General features: G+C 39.5%; 3 protein-coding genes across 5 annotated transcripts in view; 2 read left to right on the forward strand and 1 right to left on the reverse strand.

Moving 5' to 3' along the window:
- Positions 1–593: 593 nt before the first annotated feature.
- mgrn1b (mahogunin, ring finger 1b) lies at positions 594–6,586 on the forward strand. 2 transcript variants are annotated; one of them, XM_072443059.1, is made up of 17 exons: positions 594–932; positions 1,693–1,811; positions 1,901–1,989; positions 2,057–2,203; positions 2,629–2,746; positions 2,881–2,947; positions 3,092–3,135; positions 3,343–3,390; positions 3,535–3,603; positions 3,689–3,848; positions 3,920–4,029; positions 4,278–4,492; positions 4,581–4,692; positions 4,771–4,816; positions 4,903–5,007; positions 5,416–5,459; positions 5,603–6,586. In XM_072443059.1, the coding sequence occupies exons 1-16, from the start codon at positions 845–847 to the stop codon at positions 5,454–5,456; spliced, it is 1,578 nt and encodes a 525-aa protein (XP_072299160.1). In that variant the 5' UTR covers positions 594–844; the 3' UTR covers positions 5,457–5,459; positions 5,603–6,586. The 2 variants fall into 2 exon arrangements, with proteins under 2 accessions (XP_072299160.1, XP_072299159.1); XM_072443058.1 differs by lacking the exon at positions 5,416–5,459.
- Positions 6,587–10,388: 3,802 nt separating this feature from the next.
- On the forward strand, positions 10,389–11,510 carry aanat2 (arylalkylamine N-acetyltransferase 2). Its single transcript, XM_072443844.1, has 3 exons — positions 10,389–10,557; positions 10,675–10,829; positions 11,172–11,510. The coding sequence occupies exons 1-3, from the start codon at positions 10,389–10,391 to the stop codon at positions 11,508–11,510; spliced, it is 663 nt and encodes a 220-aa protein (XP_072299945.1).
- A 993-nt stretch (positions 11,511–12,503) lies between these two features.
- Positions 12,504–14,045, reverse strand: part of rhbdf1a (rhomboid 5 homolog 1a (Drosophila)) — a 69,322-nt gene continuing 67,780 nt past the window's right edge. For both annotated transcript variants that reach the window (XM_072443061.1, XM_072443060.1), the window contains one exon: positions 12,504–13,448. In XM_072443061.1, coding sequence (XP_072299162.1) covers positions 13,029–13,448 — 420 coding nt within the window. In that variant the 3' untranslated portion in view covers positions 12,504–13,028. The remainder of the gene's footprint in view (positions 13,449–14,045) is intronic.

Below are 14,045 nucleotides of genomic sequence, written 5' to 3' on the forward strand. Positions count from 1 at the left end.
GTAAAGTGGCTGAGACAAAAATTAGGTTAAATATTGAAATGATAATTATGTATAATAATTAATGGTATATGAAGGTTATTTTCTTTTTTTTACATTGAATTATTATTATTTTTTACATCGAATCTAGTAAAAATATCCATTGTATATAAATACGATAACATTTATTTAAAGATTCGAGGTTAAAAAAAAAGAAAGTTAAATTCACTTCACCGCGGTGTTAAATTCGATGTAAAAAAAAATACGACGTCAAAAAAATTGAATTCGATGTAAAAAAAAAATCCATGTAAAAATAAATAAATAAAAACAACAAAATAACCTTCAAATTCATACTATTTCTCTTGTATAGACACGACATGGAAACAACACATCTGGTACTATGTAAAAGGACCCTATGTGATCCTAAAACAAAATCCAGAACTTTCGTGCCGACAGACAAAACAAAACTATCTAATGTAATAAACGCATTATATAAAGTACTATTAAAAAGCGGATCTGTTGTTGTTAGCTAACATTAAAAGTCTGACTATCGCAAATGCAGAGAGAGCCAATCAGATGCGCTGCTTTCTACTGAGGGCAAAGCCAGTACATTGGCAAAACACAACAGCCCGACTCCGTGTTAGCCTTGTTAGCATTAGCCGAGTACGCTGCGTAGTGAGACGGTGTCGGTTGAACCAAACGATAACATGTTAAAATAGCTAACTTGGACATATTTCGGTGACAATACACTAGTTCTGGGGTCACTGCGCACCCGGGATCGTGGCGACAGGAGTTGTCTCGTCGTCATTTCGCCGCTGAGCTTCAGGCTAACTAGCTAAAGCTAACACTTCGAGATCCAACCTCAGAGATGGGGTCCATATTAAGCCGTAGAATCGCTGGTGTTGAGGATATCGACATCCAGGCCAACTCGGCTTATCGATTCCCACCTAAATCTGGTGAGTATTATAGCGTGGCATTGCTGAAAGTCTGTATTGGTTGACATCGAAGTCAGCCACTTAACACTAATTAGTCATTTCACTAGAGATCTCCAACCAATATCCTAATAATTACCCCTTAGCTTCATCTCTGACTCAAATTACCACCTCATTCAGGCGCTAGGCAAATAAATGTGTTTACAATTGTTATGTTGCCAATGATTACTATTATATTTTCCTGTTTTTAATTATAGCAATGTCTATAATCCTTTAAAACATTGTTGATGATGTAAGATATACCACAAAAACACTTGTTGATCAAATACGATAACATTTCGCCTTTTTTTTTGTTTAATCTGAATTATTTACAATAGGTCTGCAACAATTAATCAATCAAATTGTGACTATTCAACTATTAAAAATGATTGTAACTGTATTTTGATCATCGTAATCTGGACTAAGTCGATTCTAAAAATACAAACAAACATACCCCTTTATAACAAAGGTTTATTTTAATCATATCCCAATGGTATAATATTATGAATCATTTTTTCAGATTTTCCATCAATGATACACTATTTGTAAATATTTTCAGTCTCGAAGACTTCAGTCACCATACTTACACTCCCATACAAAAAAGTCTCAACAAAAGTCTCAACAAAAGTGACATAATCGTGTCAACTAATACAAAAAATATTGCTGTCTAGTTGACTAATGACTACTAAAATGATTGTTGGCTGCAGCAATACATTCCAAGTACAGAGACGTTCTTGTTTTTCAGGGAATTATTTTGCAAGCCATTTCTTCATGGGAGGGGAAAAATTTGACACACCCCATCCAGAAGGGTATCTTTTTGGTGAAAACATGGACCTTAACTTTCTTGGCAATCGGCCAGTGCAGGTAATTATCGCATCATTGCTTCCTGTGTTTCCCATACAGACCTAACACCCATTGCTATTGTTCTGATGCTATAAATGTCTGCAAAATAGTTTCCATATGTTACACCTGCGCCCCATGAGCCTGTGAAAACCCTACGGAGTTTGGTAAACATTAGAAAGGACTCCTTACGCTTGGTCAGGTAAGTGTGGCAGTAAAACACATGCTGGGTAAATTTGGTTATAATGACTGTATCATCTGTTTACCAGGTATAAAGATGACTCTGATACACCGGTGGAGGAAGGAGGGAAGCCCAAAGTTCAGTACGGAGTAGAGTTCACCTTTGATGCCGACGCTCGTGTTGCCATCACTCTGTATTGCCAAGCATTTGAGGAATTCTCCAATGGGATGGCAGTGTAAGGAAATCTTGTGTGACATGTACGGAGAGAGGTGTTTTTATTGAATTGGTAGGGATATTTAAACTTGGCTGCTCTTCTGTTAATCGTAAGGGTCTTGAGGACGATGCTCAACAAGAAGAATATGTATATATAGATAAGAATATGTTCAATTAAAAAAAAATTACCAGACAAAAATATAATGTTGCCTACATCAGCATAGTTTCATATCTTTAACTAAAGTGACAGGGTTGGATCTGGAGAACTGTGTTTTAACACAGGCTAAAATAGATGCACATATTTCCTATAAATACCACAGGGTCAGATGAGATAAAATAGTTTCCTTCTTTCTTATTAGATTGTCATTGTATTATATAAAGCAAAATGCATGTGATATTGTTGTTTTGTAACTATGTTGCTATGTAATCCTTCTGTCATCTCTTTAGGTACAGTCCCAAGGACCCATCCATGGTTTCTGAAACAGTGCACTATAAAAGAGGTGTGAGCCAACAGTTTTCAATGCCATCATTTAAAATAGACTTCACCGAGTGGAAAGAGGAAGATGTGAGTTTTTTACACAAAGCCTGTCACCTTTTTATGAATTAAAAAGTCAAATTTTACTTTAGCTGTTGGTGTTTGAGAGCAGACGACAACTGATCCCTCATTGCTCATTAATTAATGCATTCTTTGAATTACAGCTGAACTTTGACTTGGACCGTGGAGTGTTTCCCATGGTGATCCAAGCTGTGGTCGACGAAGGAGATGGTATGAAAATATATTATTTCACAGCTTTAATGGCTGAACTGTTGTAAGTTCTAACAATTCTGTGAATTGCGTTCAGAATACACTCTTTTCAGGACTAGAGAAAGGATAAAGGAAGTCACAACGTATTTTTTTTTCTCTTTACAGATTGTTTGGGGCATGCCCATGTGCTTCTGGCGGCTTTTGAACGAGTGTGTAAACTTTCTACATATATAATGTGAAAAAAGATTCAGTCTTAGTCATCTGGATACAGTTAGAAAAAACAAAAAAGATGACGACAACTGAATCTTTTTCTACATTGGATCACTTCTGGATGAATTGGGAATTACACTGACTTGTACATATATAATAATATAAGTGTGAATTAATAATTTTGAGCTGATATTTTCTTCCTTCAGCACGTTGACGGCAGCTTCTCTGTCAAGCCCCTGAAACAGAAGCAAATTGTAAGTTGATTTATGCTTTGTTCATATTATGTTTTAATGCAATATAAAGTAAAGTATTGAGATTTGTCCATCTTGTTTTGAACGCATTCTTGACACTTAATTCAGCGCCTCCAAAATGTTTTGTAAGTGACTTTGTTTTTGTAGGTGGACCGTGTAAGCTACCTTTTACAAGAGATTTATGGGATTGAGAATAAAAACAACCAGGAAACCAAGGTGAACCTGAACGAGAGCTACACAAAATGCCATCCATTCCAATGCAGCTCTTTTCTTATCATAATTATGTATTTGTGTTTCGCAGCCTTCAGATGATGAAAACAGTGACAACAGTAATGAGTGTGTGGTCTGTCTGTCCGACCTAAGAGACACTCTGATCTTGCCCTGTCGACACCTGTGTCTTTGTAACTCGTGCGCTGACACCCTTCGCTATCAGGCCAACAACTGCCCCATCTGCAGGCTGCGTAAGGAAGGCGACATGTTGTCAACATTTTAAGACGAATGTGTAAAGCGTAAAGTACTTTGTGTTTTTCAGCTTTCAGAGCGCTGTTGCAGATCAGAGCTGTGAGGAAAAAACCTGGTGCTCTGTCCCCTGTGTCCTTCAGCCCTGTTCTGGCCCAAACTATGGATCATGATGAACACTCAGTGAGACGCCCTTCATTTATAACCACTGTGCGGACTCTTCCAGGAGGGACTTGTTTAGAATTATGTGTTTTATAGCTTGCGATGTTTTGATGCTAATGCCATCTCTTGAAAATGCATTGAAGTCTTTAGAATGCAAGCGTTCTGTTTAAAAACACTGGAAGAGTGATCAAGCAAGCATTTTATAATCCACGGCAATGAAAATAGTCTTATCTTATGGACTTATAGTTTGTGCTGTGTATTTTGTGCAGAGCTCGGACTCCGTTCCTCCTGGATTTGAGCCAATTTCTTTGCTGGAGGCTCTGAATGGCCTGAGGTCCGTGTCCCCCGCTATCCCGTCCGCTCCTCTTTATGACGAGATCAATTTCACCAGCGGAGTAGGAGGAGAGAGGGGGCAGTTAAGCTCTCCAGAGCATTTGAGCGACAGCAGCCTGCAAAAGAGCAAAGTCAGCAAGTCTCCCGACAGGTAGAAAGCATGAAAAGAATAGGATGTCCTTACAGCGCTTTGTCACATGGGCCACTCTGCCATTTACGTGTTGCTTTGTTCCTTTTAGCACCCTGAGATCTCCCTCCTCGCCCATCCAGGAGGAGGATGAGGAGAAGCTGTCGGAGATGTCTGATGCCCATCCGCATACTCTTCTATCCAGCAGCCCTGCTCCCACCGAGGTGCGTTTTACAACATGAAACAGAATTGCCACAAAGTGTTCTGGACACAAGCGTTGACTCTGTTGTTTGTCATTACAGAATACTGCTACAGATGATGTGGCGGAGTCTTTGTCTCCAGATGACGGTGAGGTTTTATCTTCAGACACACGATACACAAATGCTTAAACAAATGCTGAGAATTTACACAGTGTTTATTTTATTATCACCCAGAGGACAGGCTGGCCGTGGAAGGAGACATCCTGCAGGACTGTAATAGTGAGCACAGCAGCTTGAACAAAACCGAGAGCGACCCTCCTGGAGACCTCTCTCTTCCCGGTAACAATTTACAAAACACATACACCATAAGATCTCGATGTGTGCTGGGGAAGTCTAGTGTGCGTTGAGGTTTTTCCATAAGTGCCTTAAAAGAAAATTTGGATTTGAGTAAACAAATTAATGGATTTATTTGAATAATTGACCATGTTTTGAGTATCCTGAGCAACCTCTCAAAAACAAAAAAAGCTAAACAATAATTTGTGGCCTATAAAGAATAAACACAGTGGCATTGACTATATTGTTTACACTTTCTTTTCCTAAATGTTGTGCAAATTGGAACTTAAACTTGATGTGTTTGGATCTCTGTCTACCATTTCTGGTGCTTTAGCTCTAACCTGTGTGTTCTTCTGCTTCTGTTTCCTAACACTGCTGTTATCCTGCTACTCTCTACTGCCTCCTTCTGGGCAGCTCTCGGTCCTGACTCATGTTCCATTGGTATGGAGGAGTAACTGGTATGTTAGCTTTCCTATCTATCCCGCTTCTCCACAGCTTTTCTTTCTAAAGTGTGCTGTACTATTTCCAGTCATAGTTACTAAAATTGTACTGGTATATGGGCTTTCTTTTATGTTGAACGCATTTTTTGGTTTCATTTTAGGGTCATCTGAGTCCACTGAAAGCCTGAAAAGTCAGAGCACTAACTGCTCCAGCCAGCCTCTCCTGTGTTCCACGAGCAACTATCGTTTGGAGGACGAGCGCCTCAGCCCCTGAGTCTCATTATTCACAAACATCAGCCTGTCCCAGTGTGAGCTCCATCGCTGGACAAGAGCCAAGACACAATCTTTTATCAGTCTGTCGAGAAAAGAGAAATTGACTTTGTCATCGATATTCCTGAGTTGACAGTGTTTTTTGTAGGTCTTAATACATTTCATTCCTCGTTCTTATGACGTATAGAGACATAATGTTTCACTGCCTGATATGGTGGTGCATTTAAGCACACTTAACCTTGACCATTTTGTGACACTAAATTTAGGAGCTTTTGAAGACTAAAGTTTTGTTTGGGTTTTGGATCTTTTAACAAGACTTAATGATCAAATAATAACACAATATTTTAATTTTTGAAATAATGTGATTATGTATTATAACTGTACTAAGACGCTTATTTGCTCATGTGTAGAATTGCTTATTATCTAGAAACAAATCCTCATATGAAAGTTATTGATCCTGTAAACAAGTTATTTAATACTGTAATAATCCATAAGAGCAACAGATTTACTCAACAGCTGTCTTCAAAGATGTGGCTAAAGCTGCTTTTCACAGGTGCAGTTATATTGCAGATCTATGTATAGTTTATGTGGCCATGCGAGTGTCTGCTTCTGTGATGTAGCTCCATTTGTTTAGATCTCTGTGCCTTTAACTGATACAGCGGCGCTTGTTGCATCGGACTTATTTCTTTTACTGTAAACTGTACAGTCCTTTTTATTGTGTTCTATTGAAAATGTATCGTACTGTTATGTCATATGCATTAAGTCAATAGATTTTGATCATGTATATTTAATTTTCCAAAACATATTTAATGCAAAGTCAAAACTCTTGATTTATAAGCTTGCATTTGCATGATAATATAAAAGTTTAAACCATGTTGCATTCCCTCTTTTTCTGTGCATTTCAGCTTTGATACGGTGCCTTCCTGTCATTGTCTTGACCACTGTTGACCTGGTATCCAGGATCACTCCACCTAGTGCGGTTGTGGCTAAAATTAACTCCTGTCTGTTAAGGCGCATGTGTAAAACAATAAACTACTAAATATTAAGGACAGCAATTGGCGTTTCTGTATTTTATTTACTCTTTGTGCTGCTTTGTGACCTGCCTTAGTCATCATCTACTTTGGGTTTAGGTGTTATAATCCCATTTTAAATCTGGTGGTGTAGTTAAGATTTAGTCAAATGTTGCCTGAAGTTCAAGTTAATATTATGTTAAATCTGATGAGGCTCAAAAAAAACATTTTACCTTTCATTGTGAGAAAAGAGGTTACATTTGTTTATTGTACAAAGTCCAAATCCCTGACAATTCCTCTGAATACTGCCCTCTAGTGGTCACCCATAGAGCCGTTTATACTAGTAAAAAAGAAAAATACATAAATCTGACCTTGATCTTTTGGCAAACACTGATGGACACATTTACAGAGGAACGAAAAGGCGAAGGAAAAAAGATTACATCCTCCAACAACAAATTAATCAGTGAGATGAGTAAGGATGACCAGACACACCCACCTCATTGTGCTACCATGTTTTTAGGAAATTGTTAATGGGTTTACAGTGGCTTAACAAACCACAACAGCCAAACCAATCCGTAATGTCCCAAACAACCTAATTTTAAGACGTCATTGGGAGGCAGGCCATAAGATATACCTTCTTATAAACAGGTTTGTCTGAATTTTAACATTTGTAACCAGTGACTCATGATGTTTTGAACGTGGTTACAAATTTGCCCAAAACTAAACTGCCCAAATAAAACAAGAGGTGTAAAGTTTAATGTGTTTTTAATTGCACATTTGCTCCACATTCCCTCCTGTTAAAATCAATATGATAACAGAGTGAGTGGTTTTCATATGATAAAGATTCCGCATATAGATGTTTTACTTTATTAGCAGTGATGGAATATATATTGTTGTAGCCAGTATTCCAAAAAACTGCTGTATAACTGCTTATTGGAGATTCAATGTTCACAAGAAAATCTTTTTAAAACTAATTTGAAGGTGTGCAAATTTGAAGTACTTGTCAAAAAGGCTTGACAAAAAGGAAATGAACAGAAACTTGCAAACAGAAGTATAAAGTGATATTTTAGCACGTGTGGAGTTCATTCATGTGTGAGCGATAACTGAACCTCAATCAAGCAATGTTCATTCTGTAGACTAAAATATCGTTTTGCCAAAGTCTTAAATTAAATTAAATGAAAAATTATAAAAGTCTTACTATTTTCACCAAATAATAATAAAAAATAATAAAAAAAAAACATTAATTAAAGGGACAAATGGAGACTAAGTCCAAGCACAGAAACAAACTAAACATCCAAGAACAGTCTGTGGGTTGATAACTTTGAACTCATCCTGGCCGTGGTGCTGAAAGTGAATTGGGTTTCTGCATCACATGATGTCAATACCTGAAACTTTAAAATGTCGACTTTATTCTTACAATACTATGATTTTAATCATCTTAAAATTATTACTTTTAATCCCGTAAAATTATTACTTTATTCTCGTAATAGAAATTTTTTTATGACTTCTACTTTATTCTCATAAAATTACAATTTAAATTAAAGGCGGTATGGACGATTTTTCGGTGATTTGAGAACGCAGGCGGAAGTGCGCATGCGCACTCACCCGTGCGGACTGATACAACACACACGTGTGTTTGTTTATTAGCGCGACGTGTCGCATCGCATCTCTTGTCTCCCGTAGATTTCTGTCCACTTCTGCAGCTCGAACTGTCTTTCTCCGTCTTCATTTTGCCCCGTACACTGAGGGAACTATATTATGATAGATCAATGCGCTTAGACACGCGGAAACGTGGGGACGAACCGCACGCGGCTGCAGGTGAGCGGTAGGTGCGTTTTATGATTGATACGTGGCAGGACTAATCCACGCCACGAGGAAATGCCTCAAATTTATGCCAAAAAAATCGTCCATTCAACCTTTAAGAAATTTTAAGGTTTTATTCTCGTAAAATTAGGATTTTCTTCTGGCTTCGACTTTAATCTCATAAAATGACTACTTTAATGTTAAACTGTTCCAACTATATTTTTCTAGTGCCCGCATTTTTGATTTTCATTTGGAATGGTCCTTATACTCTGTCGTACCATAGCAATAGTTCTAAATAATAATAATTTATTTTATCACTATAGTAAAGAAGTTATAATTTTGGGCCTCTGAGTGCGGGTCTCTTAGTGCAGCTGCAGATTTATATTCTACTTTTGGCACCAATATTTAATAGATCCATGGTTGGACCGTCACACATCTGTTCTAGATTACCAGAAGGGTGTGGTTGCCAGGCTCTATGATCTTGCCAACCACCACAAACCCTCAAAGTCTTATGAAGAGCTCACCTTGAACCTCCACAGCCCCCAATGTCCTCACAGACCGGCTCCAGAGCCTCGTCCAGGCAGCACTCGATCGAGGCCGGACCTGAAGTGTTCATCGGTTAAAACTAAGGCTTCAACTAAATTACATTCTTCTGTTTCAGGAACATTTGAGCACATTTCTGATCGATCGCAAAATTACAGTCAGATGAAATGAGCAATTCGATGTCAGTTTGTCCCTTAGACAAACAGATGTGTGCAGTTTGCAGATAGCGCGCTGATATGGGAAAGAATCAATCTAAAAGTGATGTGTCCATCCCGGAGACACCTGTCATGCTGCAATGTCAAATAAATATGGGAAAGAGTGTCTGGAATGCTTTGTATGTGGTCTGTAATTTCTTTGTCATTTTAATGCAATTTTTCCTGCTGTGTGAAGCACTTTCAATTGCCTTGTGTATGAAATGTGCTCTACAAATAAACTTGCCTTGCCTAGAGATTGACAGACACAAATTGGACCAGTATTTGCACCTTTTATCCTTAAAGCTCCAGCATTTGTCAATATTTTGTTGGTCAAAATATAAAAATCTTGGCATGTTCAAAAGTCTTAACCCTTGCTATAAAATAATAATGTACCTAAATAAGTTACCACCACAACTATCAGTGCGGCCAGAACAGCAGCGGTATAAGGACTAAGTTGAAAGCTGTCCCCAAACGGAGGACAAGTCCTTAATCCACACGACTATATCTGGAGAATCGGTTAAACAATATTAAGGCTAGGCTGGGGTGATACGGGGGACTAATTAAGATTGGCTGGTTTGCTTTAGCCCCGGTCTGGTGGTGGTACTCTCTTTTAATTAGTCTATAGTACATTTCAGTGAGCCATTCCTTAACCCACATGCCCTTGGTCTACAAGAACATGCCCACCACAAACAGGGACATACATGTGGTCGGACTAATCCACCCTAAAACCGTGAAACAATCAGCTAAAAATATCATTTATTCGGGACACAATTAACATTTAGCGTCATATAAACGTGGCAATGTAAAGTAGTCTCTATAAACAGGCATAAAGTGCTGCTCCAACGTTGGTAATAATGTTAAGCTGAAATGTGGAGTCTTATTTGAAATGGACACACGTGCATTGATGGTTATCCTACTTAAAGACGACCACTTTGCAGGATGAGAAAAGAAGGCGGGGAGAGGAGGAGGAGACACAAGCCCTTATGATCGCACGCCACAACCACCGTCCCAGCACAAGAGGGTCACAGCCAGAACCGGGTGAACGTCTTCGAAGGCTTGGGGCAGCAGAAAAAGAGGACGACAGACCATCTTCAAGTGACCACGAGCTGAAACAACACACCGCGACGATGATGCAGCCGGCGAGCAGCGGATCGCCCTTTCTCAAGCCCTTCTTCTTGAAGACTCCAGTCAGCGGGGTCAGTCCGCTGCGGCAGAGACGGCACACGCTACCGGCCAGCGAGTTCAGGAATCTCACGCCACAGGACGCCATCAGTGTGTTCGAGATCGAGAGAGAAGGTGGGAGGACTTTGAAACGCTAAAATGAGAGTTTAAAATGTTGAAATGTTGAGGTTACACGCAGCAGGTTGCCACAGGTTGAATGAACTTACGTGATGTCGCCTCCTTTATCCCCAGCGTTCGTGTCCGTCTCCGGAGAGTGTCCACTCACTCTGGATGAAGTGCTCAGTTTCCTCGGGCAGTGTCCTGAGCTCTCCGTGGGATGGTTCGAGGAGGGACAGCTAGTGGCTTTCATCATCGGCTCTGGCTGGGACAAAGAACGACTCTCACAAGTAAGAACATATCACTGGATGCAACGTAAAACAAATTCATAAATAAAACACAGTATGATGAAGTGTTTTGAAGGCCACTTGAGTCTTTTAGTAAGCAGACCAGACCAGGTTCTATCGTTTTTTTCAGAATAGGGTGCAGGTTATGTTTGGTTTCTTGATCAAGCGTTGGATGTTACCAATCGGTTTAATCTTCCTGTAGCAGACAAGGGTCAGTTTCTCCAGACAAGTTGCCCCACGTCGGATTAAAACCACATATAGGGACATTAAAGTTGACAAAAATACTAAAAGGATAAAAATCTGTTGTGCACGTTTGCCTCACTTTCCTTTGCTCGTTGTTCCCAGGAGGCCATGACGCGCCACGTCCCGGACTCGCCGACGGTCCACATCCACGTCCTCTCGGTCCACCGTCACTGTCGGCAGCAGGGCAAGGGCTCCGTGCTGCTGTGGCGCTACCTCCAGTACCTGCGCTGCGTGCCGGGCATCCGCCGAGCTCTGCTGATCTGCGAAGACTTCCTGGTCCCGTTCTACCTCAAGGCCGGCTTCAAGGAGAAAGGCTCCTCCGCCATCACAGTGTCCAACATGAACTTCCAGGAGATGGAGTACTCGCTCGGAGGACAGGCGTACACGCGGAGGAACAGCGCTGCTAGTCACTGTGGCCATGAATGGGTTAAGTTAAAGTGAGTGCTGTACAATACTGAACTGTCTCTAGAAATACTTTTTTTATTTTTGTAAACCTACAGAGAGTAATTTGGTGTTATTTTCCAAGATTATGAGGGCGTGGGAAGTGAAAAAAAAAGTCAAGAATGTCAACTATTCATCAATCAAGCTGTCACTGTTTTGTCAGTTATGTAAGACAGGGTTGGCATGTTATTGGTGTTTCTCCTGCTTTCACCTTTTGAGTATCATAATATGTTATGTATATGTAAATATGTTTATCTGGAATGAATCATGTTTTTGACTGAGTTGCCCAAATGAAACAAATATAATAAATATTAAAACACAGATCTCATCAAAGTACCTGTTAGTATTAGACATATTTTAGACGATTTTTTTTGTGCTTAGGGATGGGACAGTAAACAATAATATTGTTTATTTACGATGAAAAGGAAGACAACAGTCGCTTGTGGTACATGTTGTACCATTGGGATTACCGCCAACTAAGCTAATCAACATCTTAACACCAGATTGCACAGGGAAAAGCTACTTGTCCATGATGTTCTCTTCTAGATAGTTGTTGATTTAACTTTTGACAAAGTAGAATACTATACAAGCTGTTTAAACAGGTAAGTTATTCATAATGTAAAAATTATAATGATTGATATCCATAATAATAATATCCGGCAATTTGAATAAATATTGTGATGTTATTTTTAATCACAGTTACAGTATTACATTAAACTTCAAAATTTTAGTATTACTATTGTAGTAATAGTATTTCATATTTAAGATGAAGTGCTCCGTTTAATTCAGCTCAACGCTCGCACATGGACCGATCCTTCTATAGATCAGGCTCTGAGGGTCTGAAAGGTTTAAACCAATCACAGCAAAGTGTGAAAGTGAAAGTAAGATAGATTTCCTGAGAAAAGTCACATACATTCTTTGCCTGATCCCACCCAGCCCTAACTGTGCAATATAAAACACACTGGGAATGAGGAACTTACACATCACACATGATTTGAGTTTAGTTCTTTGTTTTACTGTTATTTTCTGTTACATGTGAGTAGCCAGGTAGCTAAAACACTACCACATTCAGAACAACCATCACTTCTCGAGAAGCAATAAACAAATAAAACATTCGAGTGCTCAGCAAACTAACAAAATTATGGCAGTAGTTGGTACATTTTCTGAACAAGGCACCAAAGGTTTTTGTGAATATTACATTTTTGTCCCTGCATAATCTGTGACGTTGCCTGAATTGCAATAAAACCTATCTTTGACGTTATAGAGTAAAGTTTCTCTTTGTTTTTCTACAACCTCACATGTAAAGGGTAGCTCGAGGAGGCTTAGAAAATATACTTATTTTGACGGTGGCGACAATGGCGAGTAAACACATAGCAAGTCCATCCAATATTTAGTCTGATAAAAAAACAAAACACAAGCATTTCACCATAGTTCACAGGAAACATACACCGCCCCCTGCTGGAGACATACACTGACATCCATATAATGTTTTAGTAGTTACTTGCAAAATCCCTTGGTTCAGTGGAGGTGGGCGTTGAGATCGTACTTCTCGCAAAACTTGTCCGTGAAGGGGATGCACGTGATCAACTCGCACCACTCGCACTTGATGGGGTAGACGTAGAATAGCACCACGAGGCCGGAGAACAGCCCGAAAAACACCAGCAGAAACACGATGATCTGACAGCGCTTGCGGTACATGTCCATGCGTCCGAAGCTGATGTAGGGCAGGAAGGCGAAGGAGAGGAAGAAGCCCGAGATGAAGCCGCAGATGTGGGCGAAGTTGTCGATCCAGGGCAGTAGACCGAAGGCGAAGAGGAAGAGGACCACGCACAGCAGTTTGGTGAAGGCCCGCCACGGCTGGGCGAGAATCTGCCAACTCTGAAACAACTCCACAAACAGACAGGCCAGGATCCCGAACTGTGACCCCGCCGGACCCACCTGGGAATGGGGGAAAAAAGGGTTAAGAAAAGGAGGGTATGGTCTGAGAAACAAAGTCGCACGATTGCAGTATATATTCTGTAGTATGTGACTGTTATGCAATTTCATTTTCATTTCATTTAGTTGTATTCATTGTAAACATAAGCTTATTCAAACATGACAACATAGAATACGCTAGAAGACAACTTTGCATTATCAATACAACGTAAGGAGCCTTTCAGATAGAGCCAAGTTTACTAATGATTCTATTATTTTTTTCAGTTTGAAGCATGAATACAAATATATTTCTTGTAGGGCGCTCTAAATACAACTTTGGTATATATTTTCTTCACCGCACAAATAACACACTCAAAATAAAATATACAATGTGTCTCCCACTGAGTTTTTTCCACATAAAATCCAAAGTATCAGTGCAATTTGCAATCAAAATGGGTCAGAATAGCAATTAAAATACATTGAGATTTGGTCTGTGATGTTTTTAATCAGCAAAATCAAGTGGTTTGGAGCAGAGCTGAGACTTTGTAGGAAGATATTTGACTATTTTTGTGACATAAATGGTAAAAGTCTGGATTGTTTTGGTCCAGAAACGTAAAGTCT

This window comes from Eucyclogobius newberryi, unplaced genomic scaffold (genome assembly GCF_026437365.1).
Source record: "Eucyclogobius newberryi isolate DKJ021-1_F unplaced genomic scaffold, fEucNew1.0.hap1 SCAF_13, whole genome shotgun sequence".
Lineage (NCBI taxonomy): Eukaryota > Metazoa > Chordata > Actinopteri > Gobiiformes > Gobiidae > Eucyclogobius > Eucyclogobius newberryi.

Coding starts and splice junctions, on each gene's coding strand:
- mgrn1b (XM_072443058.1), top strand. CDS start 845: ATGGGGTCCATATTAAGCCGTAGAATCGCTGGTGTTGAGGATATCGAC. Junction 2,948..3,091: donor TGTGGTCGACGAAGGAGATG/GTATGAAAATAT, acceptor TTCTCTTTACAG/ATTGTTTGGGGCATGCCCAT. Junction 4,493..4,580: donor GTCAGCAAGTCTCCCGACAG/GTAGAAAGCATG, acceptor TGTTCCTTTTAG/CACCCTGAGATCTCCCTCCT.
- aanat2 (XM_072443844.1), top strand. CDS start 10,389: ATGATGCAGCCGGCGAGCAGCGGATCGCCCTTTCTCAAGCCCTTCTTC. Junction 10,558..10,674: donor GTTCGAGATCGAGAGAGAAG/GTGGGAGGACTT, acceptor CTTTATCCCCAG/CGTTCGTGTCCGTCTCCGGA. Junction 10,830..11,171: donor ACAAAGAACGACTCTCACAA/GTAAGAACATAT, acceptor CGTTGTTCCCAG/GAGGCCATGACGCGCCACGT.